This window comes from Ornithorhynchus anatinus, chromosome 9, assembly GCF_004115215.2.
Source record: "Ornithorhynchus anatinus isolate Pmale09 chromosome 9, mOrnAna1.pri.v4, whole genome shotgun sequence".
In the NCBI taxonomy this organism is placed as follows: domain Eukaryota; kingdom Metazoa; phylum Chordata; class Mammalia; order Monotremata; family Ornithorhynchidae; genus Ornithorhynchus; species Ornithorhynchus anatinus.
In genome coordinates this window covers 15,277,957-15,303,224 of record NC_041736.1, presented here as the reverse complement: position 1 = coordinate 15,303,224, position 25,268 = coordinate 15,277,957, and the positions used below count along the sequence as shown (strand labels likewise).

Sequence of the window (25,268 nt, the reverse complement as noted above, 5' to 3'; positions counted from 1 at the left end):
ATGTCATAGCTGCCCAGTTCCTTGGCCCTAAATAAATATCCCCCAGCAAACTCCTCAATATGATTGACCTGGAGGGCACCAAACAGACACCCTGGTCAATAAGGAAGCATAGCTATGAGTTCTCCCAGCACAGCACCTGCACGACTTAAAAAGGACAAGCAGAAAGAGATTGAGGAACACTTAGGATCACTGAGGCAGGCCCAAGTCTGAAGACACTTTAGCACTTAACTGACATGCCCACCTTCAAAAGAACAATGAAATTTTTCAATCTGTCTGCTTCACACAAACATGGTCCAGTTCTCCCTTTTTACAAAATAGGGAAAGCTTCAATTGTTAACTTGGGCTAGGAAATTTGCCTTGGTTTCACATCTATTAGAAGCACATCAGGGATGGGTTATGTATTTTTCAATCAGTGATGCTAGTTCTGCTAGTAATATATTACCACCCCACAGGACACTTGGCCCAAATTATTTTGGGTACATCACTGGAATTTGATTATTAATGGGGTAAAGAGAGTGAGAGTAACGTTCATGATGGCAACCAAGTCCTATCTGAGGAGTGCGCTAAAGATAAGGCTGAAAAACACTGGGTTAGTCTAAGGGACTCACGGCTGAATGTAGAAGGAACACGGCTGATAGAAAACACCCAGTTAACTCCAGTTAACATCCAACCCCAAAACGTTAGTGCTCCCAGGCTCAGGAATGATGATGAAGATGAAGAAATTCAAATTGCCTTTCAATCTCCTTCTTGCTTCAGCACTGCTGGCTCTCCTGTTTCTCTCCCCACTTTCCCATAATTTAATTTTAGGGAAGAGCAAAAGCAGTTTGAACATCAGAGAAAATACTAACCCATTCGAAAACCAGATTTGGTATGCCTCTGAAAGACTTATTCTAGGCCAGGGCTTGTATCAACTTTGCCACATTTTTTCCATTCCTGTCATTGATCCCAGATTTTATTTGTAGTTTCTCTGAATAGCAGAGAATTTCCTTTTTCTGCTCTCTGAACAAATCAAACCATCCATAGCCATCTGATATTTAGGTCATCATGGGCTACTGAAATGGTGAAATATGAAATGTATTTACCTAACACTATTCCCTTCTCCAATTAGCTTACCAATGTCACAGTTAGAAATGAAAGGAATCACTGGGGAAATTAAATTTTGTCCTCACCCCTGTCACTTATAAACATTTTCATTTGGAAAGCTCATTTATTCTTACCTCAATAGACCCATACAGGTTAGAGAGGGAATGGGAAGGTGTGGGTCAAAATAATTCCAGAGGCTGATGCTAATTTATTACTCTAAACATTTATCAAGTTGTTTATTTGAAGCCTGTAAACATTTTGAGGCAGGGAACATAACTTTCCATTTTGGTGTCATTCCCTCTAATTCTAGCATAGTACCAGGTACTCAAATACATTTTGATGATGATGGTGATAAAGATGATAAAAATGGAGATGTGATGATGGGACTACTATTATCAGCACCTATAGGTCAGCTGCTTAGTCTCTAACCACTCAATGGCTTAGTTGGAGGGACACTAAACTTCATCACAAGTGCAAGCTATTATCTATAAAAAAGTAAAATCTGACCAGTGAACTTCAGATTCTGTTTCATAGCTTTTCCTTTAAATTTTATATTGCTAAACAGCTTAACTATTAGATAAATTGATGTCTGAATGTTTAATGCAAGTCAGAAACTCAATCAAAATGTCAAACTCTTAGGGGTAGCATAAATTATGCCTGTTCTGACTGATCCATGCAGAGTGATTAGTTAAGTCAACCTTGTTTTCACATTTTGATTCCTTTTACAGATGAATGAATTGCCAGAAGGGCACATCTGACAATGCTCATGTACCAGGGCATACTGCTATAAAAGAGAATTTGGAACCTCATACAGACTTGCTTTCAATAGAAGAATTTGGTCTACCACAGTGGATCGCAATAACAGTCTGGGACTATTTCTTTGATACATGTGGACCATAGAGAGGGAGAAGAGAAATGCTTGGGATTCCCAGGGTTGCAAAATCAATTAGTAAACCACTGAATAAATAATGTAAACAGGGACCTAAAGTGATAAAAATAGTCAAATCGTAAGTTATCTACAATCAGTTGTACCATATTCATACTTACACACAGGGAGAGAGGGATCTCCAGTGGATCCATACAGAAACTGTAAACATGTTACACATTTCAGGGGCAAAATTTCTCCTTCAAAATAGAACACATCTCCCAACTTTGCACTGCAGGAGAGTTTTTTTGTTTTTTTTTTAATCAGAGCACATGAAAGTCCTGGTAACCAGAACTGTTTCTTGTTGCAATCTGAAAGACAATTATCTATGTCAAATCTATCCAGTTGAAAAATTTTCTCCATCACAAAAGTGGAGCCAATCCAAATTGTGCACCATGGAGACCCTACCAGAATATTAAAAAAGTCCCCTGTGGCTGTGTGATAGTTTGAATAGAGGATTAAATATCCTTGTCATTTCTATTTTTGTTTGGAAAGGCACCCACCAGGAACAGGGAACAGAGTTTATCTTATTACATTACTCATCTTTGGGGACTGAGGTCCTTTAATGCTTCTTCTTTCATAAATGACATGTTAATTTGTAAATGACATCCTTCCTTGGGTCTTTATATCTTCCACGATGTTACAGCCCTTTATCCAGAAATCTAATCTTTAAAGAAACAGTGGTCATATCTGAGGGCAGGACCGTTCTGCACACAGTAGGTGCTCAATAAATATGATTAATTGATTGAAAGTGTTCATCAAAATCACAACATTATGCTTAGCACACGCTGGGTCTTTTTGTCCCTATAAGGGTACTAGTTGGGAGAGAGGGAAGAAGAGAGGGAGGGAAGAGTCCAGATTTGCTGGCTGGGCTGGGCCTAGGCCTGAATCTTTTACCGCTAGGATGAGGTCCACCTGGACAATGCCCCAACCTGTAGGCCCTGCCCTCCTGCAACCTTGAGGGAAGTTTGTACCACACTTGATACTGGCTTGGAAACCAAGGCACGGCTTCCTCCTCCTTTCATCATCCCCACCAAGGTTGTCTGCGTGGCTACAGTTTGTGGGGCAACGTACTAGGTAGGCACTTGGGAGCCTACATTAAAAGCAAAAAACTCTGTCCCAGCTACTGAGGAGCTTAATCATCTGGTGGCAGGTGAGGATGAGAGGCAGAAATTAGTTTTTGGGATCCCCCATTGAGATGCTTATCTTTTAGTATTCTTTTAATGATAATAACAATAATGTTGGTATTTGTTAAGCGCTTACTGTGTGCAGAGCACTGTTCTAAGCGCTGGGGTAGACACAAGGGAATCAGGTTGTCCCACGTGGGGCTCACAGTCTTAATCCCCATTTTACAGATGAGGTTCTGAGGCACAGAGAAGTGAAGTGACTTGCCCACAGTCACACAGCTGACAAGTGGCAGAGCGGGGATTTGAACCCATGACCTCTGACTCCAAAGCCCGGGCTCTTTCCACAGAGCCACGCTGCTTCTCCATGAAAGAGCATTATTGAATTTTAATCCTGCTATTTTTTTTTTTTTACAACATTCTCACTTCACATGAATACTGTGGGTAGCCTGAGTGGCTGTTACATAGACTCATACTCATCCCTTCCCCAACCCTTGAATGTTTGAAATCCCTTGATGGACACGGAGAGAGATTAAAGTCCGTTTCCATAATTATTTGCTCTCTCTAGCCCTGTATGACAGATCTCTAGCATGTTAACACAAGGCATATTTTTACAGAATAGACTGTGACAAGACACATAAAAAGTTCTAATTCAAAACATTTTATCATCAGAATACATTTAAACTGCTATTTCATCATTTGACTATATTTGTGTGTTTTTTCATTTAAAAATAAATACATTATTATTGCCTGGATCAATACTTTGCATCTTGGGACTAAATTAATGGACTTTACATTATTTCCCTTGGGAAGTTCATCTTTATTTAGCACTATGAAATGGAAATAAGAGGGAAAACATACATACAGTTGGCAAGAGTAAGAGTCAACCAAAACAACATGAACAAACATTTGAAAAATTGAGCAAATAAACCAATATACCCATGAGTGCTGAGGGAGGCTAATGAGTTGTGGGGAGGGCTAATGAGTTGTGGGGAGGTGGGGATTAGTCTAGACATTTCAGTGGGAAAGGATGATTTTAGGTCTCTGATGAGGAGTAGGAGAATGTAATTTCACAGATTTGAGAGGGGAAGGGGTTCCAAGCAGGGGGAAGAGCATGTGTACTCAGTAAAGACGAGACTGTCAAACATATGGGTAGACAGTACGGTTGCGATGTGACAGAGAAGCAGTGTGGCCTAGTGGAAGGAGTCCAGGCCTGGAAGTCAGAAGATGACCTAGGTTCTATTTCTAGTTTAGCCACTAACCTTCTAGGTAAGCTTGGGCAAGCCACAACTTCTTGGCGTTGAAATTTGCTCACCTATAAAATAGGGACAATTATCTGTTCTCCTTCCCCCTGCTGCTTTAAGGCTGCTGCTTTAACTATTAGATCAATTGGACTTTTGCCCAGGGCCCACTGTCTAGAGGGGTTCCCACTGGTATCAGGGGGAGGGGGAGCCTCACCAAGTCCAGCTGAATAGAATCATTCTCTCCTCCTAGCCCCACCCCGACCCACACTCCGTTGCAACTGGAATGGTTTAGAGATGCAATAAACTATGATCTTGGGGCCCCAAAGTTTCCAGGGTTCACCACTATTCTAAACTAACTGGTCCAAGACATCATATTGATAGACCTAATGACAGTGAGAATCAACCTACTGACCTATTAGCATCAGGACAGGAGCTGGTGTTTCCCAGGCTCTTTAAATACCTACTTGCATGGCGGGTCCTGAGTGCCTAGGTTGATTTACATAATTAAACGAATGCATGGCACCTGTAAAATGTCCAGCCCATCTCAACTAAAATGTCTCACTGTGGGGGGCCCCAGGACTCAAGGACTAAACATTTGTGAGGCTCTCAAAAGGAAGGCACATGTTTTTAAAAATGGTAAACAATCTTATCAGGTAGTTGGATTTTTAAAACAGTTAGATGTGATTATTCATACTCCACTGCATGCACCATAAAAACGGGCTATTGCATCTTGAACCAAAGGCTAAATTAATAATAAAGCAGACAGCATGGATCACACCCAAAACCATCAAAATACTGCCACACAAAATAAAAAAACTCTGTGATACAATATTACCAGAACGGTCACATAATACAAATGATAAGAGTCAAACGGACCCAGAGCCGCTAAAGCAGTGTTCTGGTGGGGACCACATTGATTCTTTTACCACCGTGTTTGATTTCATCACCCCAGGAAGGTGTACTCCAATGCTCAGCAACACAACTAGGTAAGTGCAGTGACATCAAAGATGGTGCTCTAGCAAATTACAAGGCCACCTGGGAATTTAGTATCATACAGCATGTTATTAATTCGGAAAGCAATGTACTAGACATGGTTTTCCAAACAATGCACCTTTCTAGTAAAACACGATCAGATTAATATAAATATAACCATATAAAAGCACAAATTACTGAGATTTGCAAAATTCCATCCTTCAAGCCACATAATTTGGATCATTTTATGTGAGGCTCATTTCGGCTCTTGGCAACAAGAAAGTTTCACTTTCTCAGAGAATGGAGAGAGCGCGGATGCAAAATCTCATTAACAGTAATGATTTTAATTCAAGTACAGGTTATGAAAAAAATCCATCAAAATTTAGAACGAGAAGTGTATTACCAATATGGTTACATTAGTATAGGCCATAAATGTAACTTTATTGAATAATATAAGCCATCACACAGCCTCTAATGAAAACAAAGAGGCAGATTTTTATAGGCTAAGCTGGATTGATTTTATTGTATATGTGGCTGAAATTTACAGATCCAGCTAGTAAATATGAAAGCATGAAGACTGAAAACTTCATTTCACATTTTTCCTTATGGGTGCCTTATGCCTATGTTAACTTTCTTTACTTATTTTCAGATTTTGTGTACCTTGTGTAATGTTAACTAGAATTCCATCACTACAGTGATGAAAAAGAAAAATTCTTCTAGAGGTGGGGCAAAAATTGAAGGGAGTCATCTGTCAGCATTTAGAAGAAATGATCCATGTACAGTACTTCTTATTACAGTGCTTTCTGGAGAAAGTCCAGGGTATCTCATTAGCTCAACCAATTTATTAGAACCAATAAAACAACATTAAATAAATGTTTTATCAGGTCTTGCAGCTGAACAAAGTGGAGGGGACCTACAGAATGGAGGTCTCTGTGGGGCAGGAGAAGAGAACATTTGGTCGGATAATAGAGGGTGAGGAAGAGAAGGCAGACTAAGAGCTTGTGGGATTTCAGAATTTGTGTGGTTAAAATTGTACAACCTGTTATTAATAATAATAATAATAATAATAATAATAATAACAACTATGGTACTTGTTAAGCTATTACTTTGTGCCAAGCATTGTTCTAAGCATTGGGATAGATACAAGTTTATCAGGGTGGAGACAGTCCCTGACCCACATGGGGCTCACACTCAATCCCCATTTTATAGATGAGGTAACTGAAGCACAGAGAAGGAAAGTAACTTGCCAAAGGTCACAGAGCAGACATGTGGCAGATCCAGGATTAGAACCCAGGTCCTTCTGACTCCCAGGCCCGTGCTCCATCCACCAAGTCACACTGATACTCTGCTGTTTACACCCTGATAATCCCTCACTGGTCAACTACTGACGTCATGGAAATCACTTTTTCAAAAATTATTTATTATTTCTCCATCCAGCTTTGGGTGACCTCCTCGCCTGACTTAGGGTGACCTTTTCTGGAACAATGGAAAACGTCCCAGGAAACTGAAAGCCCCACCTCTCAGAAGGTCTTTATTGAAATGTTTTGGGCCCCAGGCCCAGGAAAAGACATCCAGACCTTTTCTGAGCTAAGCACCCAAAGCAATCTAAAACATTTTGATCCTTTGTGCCTTAGCAATTTGTACCTATGAAATCCACAAGCATCCAAATCAGTGAAACATAATATGGGTTTCCCCACCCCAGTGTTTTACAATAGCTAATAATTTCGTTGGAGGTTAAACTACAAGTAGGAAAGTCCATTTGGGGGCTGTGGGCATGCACACTGTGGTCTTGGCTTCACTCCAGTCTGCCTCTCAGCATGCCAACAGGATTCTGCTACTGACTGCATGGACAGCCCGAGGTGAGACAGGCACCTAGCTCTCCTTGTTCTTTTTTGCTTTTCCATGGTATCTGCTAAGCGCTTACTGTGTGCCATGTACTCTAGCGAGCACTGGGGCAGATAGTAGATAATCGGGTTGGACACAGTCCATGTTCCATGGTGCTCACGGTAGGAATCCCTACTTTAGAGGAAGTAAACAGAGAAGTTAAGTGACTTGTCCAAAGTCACAACCAGAGAAGTGGCAGAACCAGCCAGGTCCTCTGACTCCAAGACCTGTGCTCTTTCCCCTACACTGTGCTGTTTCTCTTGTCCTCCCTGGGCGCCAGGGCTAGGAGCAAGAGGAGTCTCTAGCCTGGGAGCCCCGTCCAAGCATGTGAAACCCCGTAGTTGCTGGGTCGGGGACCACAATTTACCAGTAGGGAAAAGAAGTGGTCGACACCTTATCTCTACTTCCAGCCTCTTTCCATCAACCTGCCTGCCCTTCCATAAAGCTGTGGGGCAAAGATAATGGATTCATCTGCTCAGGGCCAATCCCACAGAGGCAATGGGATTCACATCCCAGGTGGAGATATTCTCATTCTCTCCCCCACCCTCCGTCATTTCCCCTCTACTGTCTAGGTGGCGAATGGAGTCCCAAAATTCTTGGATTTGTAAAATACCCTAATATTATTCTTATAGCCAGATTTCTGCAAGTTATCTGTAGAGATGATCAGCATCTGTTTTTTTTAAAACTAGACATTTTTTCCCCCATAATTGAGATTGGTTGTTTATTTTCTAAGGGAATAAACAGTGGCAAAAATTAATTAATAAAATTTTATCACTGTTTTTCTGTGCCAGCTCAACCATGGGCTAAAAAGAAAAAAAATATATAGAAATATGAATGGACTATAAATGAAAGTTCTTTCTTGCTTTAAGTTCCAAACATCAACGATTTATAAAATGTAAGTAGCATCACAGTACATTTATTATCTCTTCCGATTAGTTTTGAACAGCTGGAGCCATACATAATTTTCTGTTAGTGCAGATCACCATGATCTCTCTCAGGAAACCCTCTGGCATGGCACTATTTCAAAATTACTCTTCACTGTGATGTTGACGCTTGCTCTTCTGATCAATGCTAAATTATGATCCCTGCATGGTACTGCATGAAAGTGAAAGCTCCTTTGGCAAAAGTTGACTACTCAGATCAATTTTACTGCCCAGGAAACAAAATTATATTAACTTACCGTATGGCCACCAAATACTTTTCGTAATTATGCTCACTAGGGGGGTAATTCATATCAAATTCTCAACTAACAGTATGTAAAGCATCTAGGACAGGATGATAATTGGGGGAAAAGACCACATATTGAAATTAAGCTTAGCCAACCACTCCTATCATTCATAAGGCTATTACCTCAGTTTGCTTTGTCTTTGGGAAAGATCCTATTTTCAACCCTTCCCCTCGTCATCCCCTCAAAGCCCAATTGTTGCTATACAGTGTAACATTGATTTGGAAATTGTTCATTCATGTCGTTCTAATCCTGATCCTGTAATCAACTGAAATTCTATTTGTATACAAACTGCAAGATTTGGTCTATAAAATCACCAGCCTGACTGTGTCTCAATGACTAAGGAACAACTTGGTTGGCTTTGGGCAATAAAAAGTCTGGTATAATGCTATGTTTCCTGGGTGTGCTTGACAAAATTTTAACCGAAGAAGGGGGAGGAAGAAGAGGATGGTGGTGGTTCATTAACTTCTGCAGTGGGATGGAGAATAAATTGGCTAAATTGAATTCCAATGACTTGAAAGACTTCATGTACTTCTGAATGTTGAGCAATTTACCTGCCACTTTCTCCAAGAAGGATCCTTAAAGAAAGCTTGGGTCAGTCCAACTTCACAGATAGAAAATTTAATTCAGAAAATCTATTCTGTTCTTAAAGATGTCCACTGAGATCATACAACCTTCCTGACTTCCATCCTGTTCCCCCAAGACCCACTGTTGTCAAACCTCATTGACAGGAAAATCACTTGTTTCTCACCAAAATCCCTTAAGTAGTACTTAAGCAGCGTGGGAAGCAGCGTGGCTCAGTGGAAAGAGCCTGGGCTTCAGAGTCAGAGGTCAGGGGTTCGACTCCCGGCTCTGCCACTTGTCAACTGTGTGACCGTGGGCAAGTCACTTAACTTCTCTGTGTGCCTCAGTTACCTCATCTGTAAAATGGGGATTAACTGTGAGCCTCACGTGGGGCAACCTGATTACCCTGTATCTCCCCCAGCGCTTAGAACAGTGCTCTGCACATAGTAAGCGCTTAACCAATGTCAACATTATTATTACTTTAAGCCCATTTCTCCGTTTTTTCCAAGTAGAAATAGAGGGGAGCTCTACAAAAGAAAAAAGGTTTCATATGCCTGACTGTTATCGAGATACCCTAAATATTCATTTCCCCATGGTAAACCTAGTTCTTTATACCTCTTCTGCTAGGTACTTTTTTTTGACTATTTACATCGTCAATCAAGCAGTGATATTTATTTACTGCTTCTCGTTGCAGAGCATTGTAATAAGCACTTGGGCCAGTAAAATACAACAGAATTGGTAGACACATTCCTTGCCCATCATCTTTTGGCTCCCTCCTAAGCCCTTTTCATATATGCCAATTTCTCCTATAATGAAGGAATTACAACCCAGATGAACTCCATGCTAAGGAAAAGTCATGTTATATTACATGTGCCTTGCCCAAGTCAGCACACATGACACAACCATTACTATCTATCCAGGCAGACACACGTGTGGGCAAATGGATGTTTCCAAATGTTTCTGACATGTTCTATCCAAAGACTGCAATGAAAACACTCGCTTTAGGAGAGTGCCCTGGATCTCCGCTGGCCTACTGAAACACATTCTGTTTCAGGTGAGTGAATGGCTGATCAGTCCAGGAAAAATGCTGTCTATTCTTTCCTTAAAAGCCCCCAAGGGTGGAGACTTCAGAGCTTCCATTCAGTCAATTCCTGGGTTTCTCCTCTGCTAACCAGGAAGTTCTTTGTTTTTTTCCCTTATATAGTATTTGTTAAGTACTGATGTACCAGACACTGTACTAAGCACTGGCTGCATACAAGATAATCCAGTTGAACACAAGTTCATATCCCACATGGGGCTTACAGTCTTAATCCCCCTTTTACAGATGAGGTAACAAGGAACAGAGAAGTTAAGTGACTTGCCCGGAGTCATACAGCAGACAAGTGTCAGAGCCAGGATTAGAATCCAGGGCCTCCAGCTCCCAGGCCTGGGCTCTTTCCAGTTCGGTTCTTTCCACTAGGTTAGTTCCTCCTCATCCTAATCCAAATCACTCCTTTAGTTTTAAATCCATTTTCATTTGTTCAGCTTTTAGGGAATTTAGACCACCTTGTCAGCATCCTCCTCATTAACCTCTTTTACGACAATTATTAAATGACCCCTTCCTTAGACTTCAGAGAAAGGGCATCAATATAAGCAACGCCAGAGTAAACACCAGGACTTCCAAAGAGCAAAAATAATAACAACAATAATGATGATGGTATTTGTTAAGCGCTTACTATGTGCCAAGCACTGATACAAGGTTATCAGGTTGTCCCATATGGGGCTAACAGTCTTAATCCCCATTTTACAGATGAGGTAACTGAGGCACAGAGAAGTGACTTGACCAGAGTCACACAGTTGACAAGTGGTGGAGCCAGGATTAGAACCCATGACCTCTGACTCCCAAGCCCATGCTCTTTCCACTAAGCCACACTACTTCTCATATAAAAAAAAATCTGCCAAAAGGCCAAGTCAGGATCAGCAGTCCCTCACCTTTACAATTACCCCTTCATGACTGGCAGTAGCATGGGTCCATTAAAACCAAACTCTACTTGGACAGGAATGCTTACCGTACCAGGTTCTGTCAAGTAGTTCTTGTTCCACCCACCATCCCGTGTAGGACTGGGTTTTGCAGAGGCAATATTCCACTTTCAGGTATGTATATTAAGAGTGATTTTCATTTCAATTCTAAGCTTTCTTTACATTTGATGTTAAACTGGAATTGAACTCAACATATGCCTCTCCACCCATTGTTCCCCAGACGTATGCAATTTTTTACTGTTGTTGTTTAGGTCAATGCTCAGTTGTGATGATCACCGAACATAAAAACCCTTATCACCCAACTTCAATGAAATGTTTTTGTAGCTAAAAATATTGCTTTCGGCATTGTACTGGGCAAACAATTTTTCTTTATGTTTCCAATGACAAGATCAGGGATTATATCTGATGTAGAGTGAACGGGAGAGCTATGGATTTTGACATACGGATCAATACTTCACAAACCCCATTATCACTTGTAGGGAGCACTGTTAATATTTTGAATAGAGACGGAAGATGAATACTAACACAACCCAGTTTCCCAGCACAGCCACCCATCCAGAAACCCATACTGTACAGTTTGTCAAGGCATATTAATAAAAGAGGCTCATTAGTGTTCCCAGGGTTTTTTTTGGCAGCCGGAGCTGAACCTCAGCACCGTGCAAAGTGTAGATTTCTGCCTGCAGGTAAAATTTCTTCTCTGGAAGCCAGAGTATGCAAATGAAGTTATTTTCATTTCAGTTCTGAACTTTCTGCACACTTGATGTATCATCATTACCTGGACTGAAATGAGAAGACTCAAGAGTCGATAGAGCATCAAGTCCAGAGACACTGGTTTAATTAGAAAAGCCACACTTTACTTTGTGCCGCAGCTTTCTCCACTTCCACACTCAAACAAATTCACCCTAGCCTCTCCCCTACTGCAGATCTTTACAGCATCCTGCCTCCTGTACAGACACAATAAAGAACAGAGAAGTAGCAAAGTTCCCTTCTTTCCCTATGTCCCTCCTATCCCCATTTCCTCCACCCAGATCTGTGGCTGTGCACAAAAAGAAACGAAGTCGAAAAGTTTCCAAATTCCTGGGGGGGATAATTTTTAGTCCCATAAAATTAAGCTACAACAGTCCCTTAAAAACACACTGAAGATTCAGTGCAGTTGAAATGCCTTTGGCAGCTTAAAGTTTTGAATAGCTATTTTGGGTAATGCCAAAGGTAAAATTATAGGTATTTCCCAACTATAGAAAATAATGAGCTGTTCCAACCACCTTGTTACTCAGCTTAGTTTTTCAGTGAACAGTGAGGTGACATAGACAGTTTGAGGTGCAATATTGAAAAGGAGGGCAAGGAAAATAGCAATTTGGTTTTATAACAGCCTAGGTGAGTGACTTCACCATCCGGCTCTAGTTAGAAGACCACTTAAACTGGTGCATCTGGAGGTGCTGAGGTTCCTTGGGACCCCAGGTTAGGTTCATCTTTCATTATTTTTCAGAGGGAGATGAATCAAATGCACTCTCTGCATGGACTGCTAAATAGGGAGTCTGCTCTAGGGGCAGATGAAACATCACTAGCTTTTCCCTAAATGACTAAACCTTAGACCTGGTGTTTTGGTCAGAATTTCACTGGTAACAAGTCCTCCCCAAGCCGCTGTGCCCCTCAAGGCATGGTGAATTTCTCCAGCAAGACTAGCATCTTCTGGTTTGTGGCTCGCACAGTCTTTGAGACAAGAAGTTCTCTAGACTGTCCCTTAACTCATTAGTGTGAATTTGATTTGGAAACAGGCCTTGAATTATATTCCCAAAGCACCTGGGAAGCTGCTTGGGTTGTTTGGGCTGACTGATTTGCTAAGTACCTTCAAGTATGTTCCCTGCCACATACCATCTTAGCACCCAGAGCCTCACCATCCAGATTCATATTTAGGGGATATTCAGCTGACATCTCAAAGTTAACATATTCAAAACAGAACTTATCATCTCACCCAAACATTCTCTTCCCCAGTAATTTTCCATCACTGCTGACAACACAACCATCCACCCAGACTCACAAACCCAGAACCTTGGCATTATCCTCCACTTGTCTCTCTCACTTAACCTGCATAGTCAATCAGTCACCAAATCCTGTTGGGTCTACCTCCAAACCATGTCTAGAATCTGCCCTTTCCTCTATCCAAACTGCTCCTACGCTGATCGAAGCACTTATTTCGGGAAGTGATCCTATAGGGGCAGGTCACAGAAGGACTGGGGGAAGTGACCGCAGGAGAAATGCCCCCGCTGTCCACCCGTTGGATTCAGAGGTTAGGATCCCAGAGAAGTGAGACTCCTACCCCTCAGTTGGGGAAACAACCCTGTGGACTGGCAGTAGATCTACCCTGGCATATAAAAGTCCTGAAGAAAGGATTTGGAGGTGTCAGGTATAACCTGGGGTCACTTGAGAGAAGCTGAAGGATCATGGATCAGAAGAACATAGGCAATAGTATGCTTCTAGGAAAGTAGAAAGGGGAACAATGTTAGAGGAAAAAGAGAAAGGGAAAGTGAATGGGAATTCACTTCAGTTAACTCTTTAATAGTATTTTCAATCCATCCATTAAAAACCCACTTAGAACTCTAAAAACTGGACGGGCTTCTCCAGGGGAAACAAGATTTGACTTCAAAGGGAGGCTCAGGGGTGGGATGGGAGGTGGGGTGTGTGTGTGTGTGTGTATATGTGTGTGTATATATTTATAGATATAGACTATGTCTATTTCTATATAGGAAAGACTGGTTTGCATTGCAGGGTGATATACACTTGCTAAACTGATGAAGGTGGAGGTCAGGAAATAAGTGACAGAGAAAGAAATGCCTCTATGAAAAACCTGGTTCCAGTGGACTCCAAATGGAAGGTGCTAATGACAAAGTCTCCAGGCAGAAATGATAGATGGACCCCGGTCCTGAGACTCAGCACTGAGAGCCTGAGCAGAGCAACTGATTCTAGTGCTAGTGGCTTGAACACTACCACCTGCACTCCGGTTTCTGCTAGTCCTGCTCCGACTGGGGCATTTACTGAAACAAATGAATAGCTGGGCAGGGATACAGCACATTGGGTCTTCATCATGTTAACCAACTACAGGAAGAACTGTGATAGAACCCAGTTGAGAAGCAGAGTGGCCGAGTGGATACAGCACACGCTTAGGAGTCAGATGGAAAGGACCCGGGTTCTAATTCCGGCTTGGCCACTTGTCTATGTGGCCTTGGCCAAATCAGCTTCTCTGTGCCTCAGTCACCTCAGCTGTAAAGTGGGGATTACTTTGGTGAGGCCCACGCGGGGCATGGACTGGGTCAAACCTGATTATAACAATAATTATAATTATGGTATGGGTTAAGCATTTACTACGTGCCAGGCACGGTTCTAAGCGCTGGGGTAAAGACAAGATAACCGGGTAACAGTCCCTGTCCCACATAAGATTCTCAGTCTTAATCCCCATTTTTAAGATGAGGGAACTGAGGCACAGACAAGTGAAGTGCCTTGCCTAAGGTCACACGGCAGACAAGTGGCAGAGTGGGATTCGAACCCATGACCTTCCGACTCCCAGGCCCGTGCTCTATCCGTTAGGCCATGCTGTTTCTCAACTGGGTTCTAGCTTGTTTCCTTCCCAGTGTCAGTACCGTGCTTGGCACACAGTAAGTGACAACACCTTCCACAGACACTCACAGAGTTTCCCTCACAGACCAAAATTCCCATTTAATTCCCTTTAAAAGCCAACGGCAGAATGGCCGAGTTTATTTATTTTCTGGTTGGCTTGCAGTCTGAGGTACTTTAGACCCTAGAGATGGTCATGCCTGGTCATATTGGTGGGACAGAAATCAGTCCTGTATGAACATTTCAGGAAAGAGAGTAGTCAAATCAAGCCTCACCTTTTGAGCGGCTACATTATTCCTTCCTTGCCTAGCAATTAAGGATAAATAATTTCACTTGACTCTTCCTTATGAGGTCTGTAGGATCACTGTCTTGCATAAATTTGAAAGAGCTGGCCATCAGCAAAATTACTAGACAAGTGCTGGTCACAGCATTTTCCTTGGCTCTGGCTCTGATGTCATTTTCTGCTACGCCAGCAATCACTGATCGTCATCAAGACCACCTACTCAGATCCACAAGACTCTTTTGGCAGTTATAATGCGGCTGTGGAAGTCGTTCCCACCAGGGGACGTGTCATAAACAGAGTTTTCATTTCCTGTGGGCCTTCTGCTTCATGTCTTACATGCTGACCAGTGATGGGGCAGGGATGTGACGTGACTACCAATTCTGTCATATTGTATCCTCCCAAGAGCATAATCTCGCCTCTGCCACTTGTCAGCTGTGTGACTGTGGGCAAGTCACTTAACTTCTCTGTGTCTCAGTTAACTCATCCGTAAAATGGGGATTAACTGTGAGCCTCACATGGGACAACCTGATTACCCTGTATCTACCCCAGCGCTTAGAACAGTGCTCTGCACATGGTAAGCGCTTAACAAATACCAACATTATTATTAATAAAGTGCTCAATAAATACTCTTGATTGATTGAGAACACAGATCTTAATATTAAAGCCCAGGAATGTGTTTTCATAAAGACAACCCTGAGGACCGAACACGGGGCTGGGAGTCAGGAGACCTGAGTTCTACTCCCACGTATGACTCAGGCCTGCTGTGTGATCATGGGCAAGCCACTTTACCTCTCTAGGTCTAAGTTTTCTCATCTGTCAAATGGAGATAAGATACCTGCTCTCCCAACCCCTTTAACTGTGATCCCCAATTGGGATAAAATATTGTGTTTGGTTTATGATGTATCTTGCGCTAGTGCTCAGTACAATGATGTTGGCACATATTAAGTGCATGATAAACGCACAATAAATGCTCAAATAATATCACCGATGATGATATTGTATCTTCCCCATGTGTTCAGTACAGTGCTCTAAACTCGGTGCCCAATAAACGCCACTGATATATTTATTTTTGACCAACTGCCTATTTTGCAGAGATGAATACCCTGAGCTCAGACTATTGCACCACCAAGCCAACCACATTTTAAAATTCTGAACTTTCACTTTCCCAATTTTGTGTATCTCAATAGCATGCACACTTGCCAACAAGAGGTGTCGGGAGCTTGAGAAGCAGAATGGTCTAATAGAAAGACCACAGGCCTTGGAGTCAGATGACCTGTATTCTCTCAGCTCCACAACATGTCAGTTGTGTGAACTTGGGCAAGTCATTTAACTTCTCTGTGCCTCACTTCCCACACCTGTAAAATCTGTAAGTGGATTAAGACAGTGAGCTTAATGATAACATATCTGATAATGATAATGGTAATGATAATAATATCTGATTACAACTGGTTGATTTTCCAAGAAGTATGCTATGTGTGCAGAGAAATAATCAAAACTTTTAAGGCGTCAAAATATATTCATAAGGTTGGGGGCACAAGTCTGATAACGTCTTTGGTTACAAACAGTCAAATGAAAATGATGTTGCCTAGCAACATCTACCTTTAGAACTGTTTTTGGGTAGCTGCCTTAATAAAGTTTACTATTGAGTACAAATTGCAAATCTTTTGTAAATCAAATGTAACTGCACAAATTGCTTCTAGATTGTGTTTTCATTGACTTAAAAAACACTGCCACATGCATAGAGGATGTCACCAGATAAATCGTCAGTTATAAAAGCATTGGAAAGTAACTGAATGTTCCTACCTTCTTCAGGAACCGGACTCCATAGGTAAATACATAAAGGTAAAATGCAAATCTCCACCTGCAGAAGGTAAAATAAATCAACTCTATGATATCCGGTTTACAAATTTTTGGATGCACTATATACTGCGTGACTGTGAAACCAGCCATCTTGATCTGCTTGCTACTATCAATGAACCGACTGCTCCTTGAGCAATATCAGTTCTAGCTAGGGCACACTTTATTAACACAGTTTCAATATTCAAATTCTTACTCAAAATACTTTGCTTTAACATTTTTAGTCCCTCTTTCTAGCTATTTTTGTTTATTGTTTCCCCCCATTCGGAGCCCAGAAACTTGAGGGTCAATCAGAAAGTCAGTCCCCCACTTGATTCCCATCAGGCTCTATTCGATCATGAGAAGCCACTCAGTTTGTCTAGCTGGAAAAAAGAAATGGTATTTTTGAGTTTGAAATTATCAATATTATTAGAATCCCACTCATCCTAAGGATGGGGATACACTAATTAAATCGGACTTCTAAAACACAAGATAATTTGAACCAGAGCAGGTATTTTGGGAGCTTGAATGAATGAATGACTAAGGTTAGAACAACTCTTTATCTATCAGAGCACAATTGAAGAACACAGAGGCCCAAACCCTTTCCAAAGAGATTCTCCCCTCCCAGTGCTTTGATTATTCCTCTTCTCTGTCCCTGAGATATGAGCAGGAGAGTTTTTCCCGAATTTTTCCCAACCGACTGTGGAGCAAGCCCCTCCCTGGCAGTGCCCTGGGGAACTTGGGTTCTTCTAAGTGGCATTAATTTGTCCCTGTCAGAACCCATGATGGTTCCTGCAAACAGCAGGTGTGCTCGGTTGTTTTCAGGAGTTGAAAACTAGCTCCAAAAGGACAGAGGAGATTAAAGATACAGAAATCAGAACAAAATGGTGGGACAGGAGCCTGTTAAAGCCCACGCTGATAAGGTTTACTTTCAGAAAGCAGGAAACGATTTCAATGAAAAGGCCTGCAGGGCAATTTAGAGCCAGCCTTTGGGAAAGCTATCCTGACACAACTGCTGCATGGATAATGTGCCTGTGGGTCCCCTGCAGAGACTGTTCTCATCCACACCCACTGAGCATCCTTGAGGTTAGCACTAGCTCTCAAACACACTGGAATTGATGTCAAGCACTAACATTTAGATAAACTAACATTTAGATAAACCCGCTGCTGAAACCCTTCACCTGCTTATGCACAGTCGGGGAGCCAAGATGAGGTTTAAGGAAAAAAGAATTGTTCAGCAAATGTCCCATGAGCTACAGGAAGGTTCACTTAACCTGCTAAGGGCCGAGAAGGCTATTTCATTTAGCAGAGATTAAAAATTGAGCCATTTATTTTGAGTTCAACTCAATCATCAGTTTACTGTGGGTGAAAATTTCTTCTCATTTGAAGGAGAGAGGTCTAATTTCAAGACATGATTTCTTAGATGTGGTGCATTTTGTAAACAAATAGTTACGGATAAGTAAATAAAAATAAATCTAAGGATTTTAGAAATCCAGGCACCAAAAGTAAATAGATGTGAAAAATTCCTCATGTGGCATTTTATCAATTCACCTTTCACTCTATCCCTACTGAGGTAGCCAGTGGAGAAAGTGGGACAAAGAATAATCATAGTCTTTCAAAGATAGGTTGATGCATTAGTCATCCCAATAACAGTTTATAGTGCATTTTTCCAAGGCCAGAGGTCATTAAAAAAATATCTGCAAGAACTTGCTGGCCCTTGGCAGTGGAAATACTGCATTCTACAAATTACGGAAAGCTTTTCATGCTATGAGGAGACTCATAAAATCGTGAAAGGCATTCACAGTGTAATTCCAAAGTTATTCCCCATGCAATCCCAAAGGCTGCATATTTAGCCACAGTTCTGCGGTTTCCTTCCATCAGACTAAGATATTGTATGTCTATAGCTTTTTGTAGGACTAATTCTGCAATGACCACTGTAGAGAAAAATACCCTACACTCAGGAAAGCCCAGAAATCTTGCCTCTCTGTATTTTGGATTTCTCCCATTCCTTTGAAAATAGTTATTTTGAGGCAGGCACTTGGGATACTCATTATGTTCAAATCACATCTTTTGGCATGAATAAGAGGGTAAAGAGTTCCTTCAGTGATCACAAAGAGCCAGGGCTGGATGAGACCTTGATAGATCTACATATAGCAGGACTACATATAAAACAGCTAAACAGAGCTCAATCTACACTTTCAAAGTCCTCCTTAGAAAGAAGTGCTTTGAAATCCCTTCCTCAATGACCAATTTTCTGAGCAAAAAAGCCCTCACACGTCAAAGTTCTATGCCTCTTCTACCCTAAATCCTTTGTGCTGCAGTTGAAGTCTTTTTCTGGGTCACCATCTGAACTGAAACGCTGGGCATTATTCTGTGAGGAACAACTTGCCTTTTCACATTTCACACTGTAGCAATGAGAAAAATGTATTGCTCAAGAGTGCCTGGAATGCAGCCATTCCCCTGCACACACTTGGCACATTCATACATAGGGTCTCTTTGAGGTACTGATGGGCAAATTTCCAACACCAGGACTTAAAAGACCTAAATTCATGGGAATGTAAAATCAAGTATGTTTTTCTGGGTTATTTTTCCCTTTTAAAACGGGGGAGTAATCTTGGCAACACCTAGACCTTGGAATTAATTTCTAAAATTACTCACAAAAAAAGGGCAATCGGAGACAAAGCAAAAACAAATCCACGTCTAGCTTAGTAACTATGACTGCACTCTACATCAGGGTTTTTCTTTTTTGATCAAAAAAAAAAAGGGCTCATTATCAGTCCCCCATCACGTATAAAGTAATGACACACACAAAAATACACATAAGCTATCACACTCAACAAGTATGTGCTTCAGTGACTTTAACTTGGTACTGGTGAGCTAAAGGTCAGAATATTCTGACTTGTCAAATCAGAAGTGGGGGAAATTCTAGAGCTGAAAGTCTTTTCCAGAAAAGGCTGTGGCTGAAATTATCCTTAAGAAGGATGGAAAAAGGAGCTAAAGCCATTTTAGCCTATATAGGAGAATGCTGAGGGAGTGGGAAGAGACAAGGGAACTGAAACCATCACCACATATTCAAAAATACAGTTAGGACTGTCAGGGAGAGTTCACTCTGTTTCCACTAAGAGTTAAACTGCAGGGAACTACTGTAAAGGGGATTCTACAATGACATTAGGAAGGTCCGATGAAGGAAGTTGTAGAATCCATCTTTCTAAGATTTTTTTTAAAAAGTCAACTGACTCCTGACCCTCAAAGGCATTACAATCTAAGAAAATAAGGCAGGGGGAGGGGACCGGTGACCGAAACAAGGGAAAATGAAACAAAATAAAACCCTCGGATAATAAGAATAATAATTATAGTATTTGGTAAGCCCGTACTATGTGTCAGTTACTGTACTAAGTGCCGGGGTGGATACAAGCAAACTCAGTTTGACTAGTCTCTGTCCTTCAGGGGGTTCACAGTCTTGAGCCCCTGAGAAGTTAAGTGACTTGCCCAAGGTCTTTTAGCAGACAAGTGGCAGATCAGGGATTAGAACCCATGACCTGAGACCTAAGGGGTTCTACAAGGAAAATAAGAACCAAGTCAGTTTTCTGGCTCAAGGTCTGTGGTAAATGTATAGAGCAACTACACAGGAACTCAGGTGCCAAGGGCTTCTCACCACTCTCTTCAAAATGGCAACATGGCCTAAGGAAAGATAATAGAGTGTGGGGACCTGTGTTTGTAGCCCAGACCTGCTGTTCAGTGTCGGGCAAATCAATTTACCTCTCTGAGCCCAAGTTCCTCATCTGTAAAATAGAGATGTGATAGATTGCGAGCCCTCCATGAGGCAGAACTAATTTCACAGCCTTATATTTACTTCAGCACTTTGCACACAGTAAGTGTTTAATGAATGCCATAACATCACTTTTTACTTTATCTGAAGTTGTTTTCCTAATGCAAAGTTTTTAACTGTTGGTTAATAGTTCAATAGTTTAAAGTTGATATTGAAAGGCGAAGGATTTGTAAGCACAATAAACTCTGGATTCTCTGGGTTAAACATTGGCCAGGGCCAACTGGGAAAGCAGAAAGTCCAGAAAATGGAAACACCTCCTTGGGGCCAATGAGTGGAGGAGGTCGTCGGCTCCAGCTGGGGGACTGCACCTGCACCTGAACACAGAGGTTTCCGGTCTTTGTTGGGCAGCTCTCGGGGCAAAGATTGGAGATTTTTCAGCTCGGATGCACTGCACAAATAGCAACCACAGTACTACCTCAGAGCCAACAAACCACCGGTGTTTGCTAGGAGAGCCACGCAGCAAAAACGGGTCATTTCTTGGTTGGAGCGCAGAGCGTGTGACAGAACCGAAGAGCCACTGACCTTTGGTGGAGAGAACATGGGCCTGGAAATCACAAGAGCCAGGCTCTAATTCCAGCACTACCACTTACCTGCTGTGTGACTTTGGGCAAGTTAGTAAGCTTCTCTTTGTCTCAGTTTTCTCATCTGTATGATGGGCAAACAATACTTGTTGTTCTTTCCTCAGACTGTGAGTCCCTAAAGGGACAGGGACTGCGTACAAACTGATTCTCTTGCATCTACCCCAGGGCTTAGCATAATGTTTGGTACTAATGTTTGGAGAAGCAGCAGCGTGGCGCAGTGGAAAGAGCACGGGCTTTGGAGTCAGGGCTCATGAGTTCGAATCCCAGCTCTGCCACTTGTCAGCTGTGTGACTGTGGGCAAGTCACTTCTCTGTGCCTCAGTTCCCTCATCTGTAAAATGGGGATTAAGACTGTGAGCCCCACGTGGGACAACCTGATTCCCCTGTGTTTACCCCAGCGCTTAGAACAGTGCTCTGCACATAGTAAGCGCTTAACAAATACCAACATTATTATTATTATTACATAGAAAGCACTTAATATCAACACTGGTATTTTATTGCTATTGCTTTTGTCTGTCTCCCCCGATTAGACTGTAAGCCCATCAATGGGCGGGGACTGTCTCTATCTGTTGCTGATTTGTACATTCCAAGCACTTAGTACAGTTCTCTGCACATAGTAAGTGCTCAATAAATACTATTGAATGAATGAATGATATCAATTATCAACAGAACCAACACAGAAAATAATCAAAGCGGAAGCCTAGAATCAAAGTAAAGGATTCAAAAAAGGATTGTGTGAAAGAGTCTCACTGGATGGAGAAAGAAGCTAACCTGGATACACCTACTAAACGATGTCTGACTAATTCATCTGTCTACTGTGGAAAATGATGCATTTTTCACTCCTCCCTCCCAGCCATCCATACACAGTCAGAATCCAAAAATTAAGAGATGTCTTCTTTACCAACCCTATAAGCTGATACCCCACATGGAAACAAACCTGAAATTGCCCTCCTCACCTCATTTCTTATCAAACTTAGTAGAGAAGATTAGAGCTGCGGGACATCCCAAAAAAACCTGTTCCCCTTTAAGATCACATCTGATTTATAGTCAGACATTGCAAATTAGGCTAATATATTCAAATAGTCAAAACAGATAAACAAGGCACTGAAATCCAGGGCTTATATTTTTGATGCGGCAATTGTTTGCTTATGTAAGTCTGCAATCAATTTCCCCATCTCAGGGAAAAACAACACAACTTCTTTTGTACACAGAATTGATCCTGTTGAGTAGCAGAATGAACAAGGTGTGCACATGCATACACACACACACACACACACACACACACACATACACACACACTTCCCGCCACCACACCCAGAATGAAATGGTCACAGAATCGGACAATTTGGAGGGCTGTAGCTGCACACAAGAGAAAAATTTCTAAATGTATTCTGGTTACATTTCAGATGCATTGGTTTTGCTTTCCGTTCTCAAACTATTCGTGCCTTGCTCAGCACCATTTAGGAAAGGTTCCTTCTCATTTCACCCGGAGCAGCTTTTTCTTTGACTGCTTGTTCAAAAAGGTTGGCACACTTTGTGCTTTAGGAAAGTTGAATGGTAGAGCCTTTGGAATTCTGCAAGCCCTCTCCTCTTACCAGAGCTAACTTTGGGTGTTGGGTAGCACTTTTCTGATCCCCCTCTAGACTGTAAACTCACTGTGGGCAGGGAATGTGTCGGATAATTGTCACACTGTATTCTCCCAAGCGCTTAGGCCAGTGCTCTGCATATAAGTACTCAATAAATATGACTGACTGACTGATTGGCTGAGGTCAGAGTCAAATTTTTTGTAGGTACAGTTCTTTTTCTGGTTTCCATAGGAACCATTCTGGGGATGGCCAGAAGGCTCTACACCCCCTAGGCCTAAACCTCGAGGGAGTTGGGAATTGACTTGGCCCCGTGGGGACCTGGGGACTGGCAGTCTTTCTAGGCCAAGTCTGACCTTTCCCACAGAGATCAGGTGGGCCTAACCACCAGGCATTCGGAGGTCAGCAGCCAGTCAGCAACCTGCCGTGGTGCCTTGTCAGTGGGAAACTCAGACTGTACTTGACCGCCAATGGCCATTTACAACACTGCAGTCATCATCTCTCCCTGGAGCTCCTCTTCTCCACCACAAATGGCCATGTCTATCATTGTAGATCGGTAAATGACTGTGAAAGCAGACACCACAATTAGACAATGTGCTTGCTTACCCTGCCCTCTCCTTTAACTTAAGAGCAGAGACAGAGACTTGTATATGCTTTCGATCACCTAGGCACCTAGTAGAGTGCTAGGCAAACAATATGTGTTTTAAAATGCTCCAAAACAGTCTTGGAAAACTCCAATCCAGTTCCAGAGGCATAAAAACACTCTAAGCCCTATGTGACTTTGAAGCCACAAGCCTCTCTCACGTGTGATTTCCAGAATTCTTCCCAAACAAACATCTGAAGGGGATAGTAGTAGCCACTGTAATACTTTCAAGCTATTACCGGGGGCAAAGCATTGTACTAATTGCGGCTAAAGGATACATGGGTGGAAATTAGACATGGTTTCTAGACTTCAAGAGGCTCATAGTCTAAGTAAATAGTGAACAGGAATCCCATCCACCAAAATGAAACAACAAATTTGCATGAAAGAATTATGATGTGACAAATCTTTTACCATAATGATTGTTATTTATAAAATAAAAACCTACCCCAAAAGTAGGCTTGATGGTCACACTTTCACAGACTGAATATGGTAATAGATCAATCGGTGGTATTTATTGAGCACTTACTGTGGCAAGTGCACTGCACTACGGTAAAATACAGCAAGGCAGGTAGATATGATCTTTGCCCACACGGGGCTACAGTCTACAGGAGGGATTACAGCCTGCTGCCTAAGCTATGTGATACGTGTCAATAAAAGATTATGCAGCTACAAAAAGGAGACACATTCAAATATTCTCCAGTTAAACATCTTAATTTAGAACATAGCTTGAAGCTTCTTTTCTGAAACAATAAGTTTGAGTTGAGCCTTGTGGTGTTTTGATGTGACTTACTTTTCCTTGTAAAAGCAAGCTTCTGCACTTGTTCTGCATGTGTTAACACCTAGCAAAGTCAATGGGCACTGGGCACAGAAGCAGGACTGCAAAAGGTCTTGTAAACACTGCAGAATGAATGTTTCTCCAGTGGTCCCCAGGCTTTCAGCCAAAATGTTTTCCTTCAGCGCTTAGTTTCTTTAGCTTTAGGGCAGAGTATGTGCAACTGATGGATGGGCTGAAGTCTCAAATGCCTAACTTCTAGGCTGAAGCAGAGAATATTTTTAAAGCTACAGCATTTCTTTTCAGCCAACAGACTTCTCCTCTAACTTTCCCTGGGACACACTTATTGCCTTTCTAGAATGGACATGCCAATCTGCCAGAAAAAGGCATAAGTATTCTAGGGTTTTAAACATGAATTCTAGTGTTATAGCATACACACACGTACTGTTAAAAAGACTGAAATGAGAGAGATATGAGAGGTTTTTTTATTCTTTTTAATCAACAGAGGCCAAATCTTTTGATTGTGCCTACATAGTTGTCTGGTGGTTTACCTGGGTCTAAGCCAGTAAACCTCCACCAGTAATTCGCTGTGTGATCCAAGTATGTCATTTCAAACCCAGGTAGAGGAATTTGCAAGTCCATTCTTATGGCATTTAAGTGCTTGCTATGTACTAAGTGCTGGGGTATATACAAGCTAATCAGATTGGATACAGTCTATGTCCCACATGCAACACAAAGTATTAATCCATGTTTTACACATGAGGGAACTGTGGCACAGAGAAGTTAAGTGCCTTGCTCAAGGTCACACAGCAGACAAGTGGCAGAGCCAGGATGAGAACCTGGGTGGTTCTGACTCTCAGGCCCATGCTCCAGTCTCTGTGTCACTCTGCAAGGTGCCAAAGGCTGACATACTCATTCGTGGGAGGCCACTCGGCTGCCCCATCTACATTTTTTTATGGTATCTGTTAAGTGCTTACAATGTATGAGGCACTGTTCTAAGTGCTGGGGTACATACGAGGTAATCAGATCCCACTTGGGGTTTAGTCTTAATCCCCATTTTACAGATGAGGGAACTGAGGCACAGAGAAGTTAA

The 25,268-nt window shown here is 41.9% G+C and overlaps 1 protein-coding gene across 2 annotated transcripts in view; it reads right to left on the bottom strand.

The window, feature by feature from the left end:
• The window catches only part of CERS6 (ceramide synthase 6), a 195,089-nt gene that overhangs the window by 79,573 nt on the left and 90,248 nt on the right, over window positions 1-25,268 (bottom strand). For both annotated transcript variants that reach the window (XM_007671332.3, XM_029071823.2), the window contains exon 4: window positions 16,736-16,793. In XM_007671332.3, the coding sequence (XP_007669522.2) occupies window positions 16,736-16,793 (58 nt within the window). The remainder of the gene's footprint in view (window positions 1-16,735; window positions 16,794-25,268) is intronic.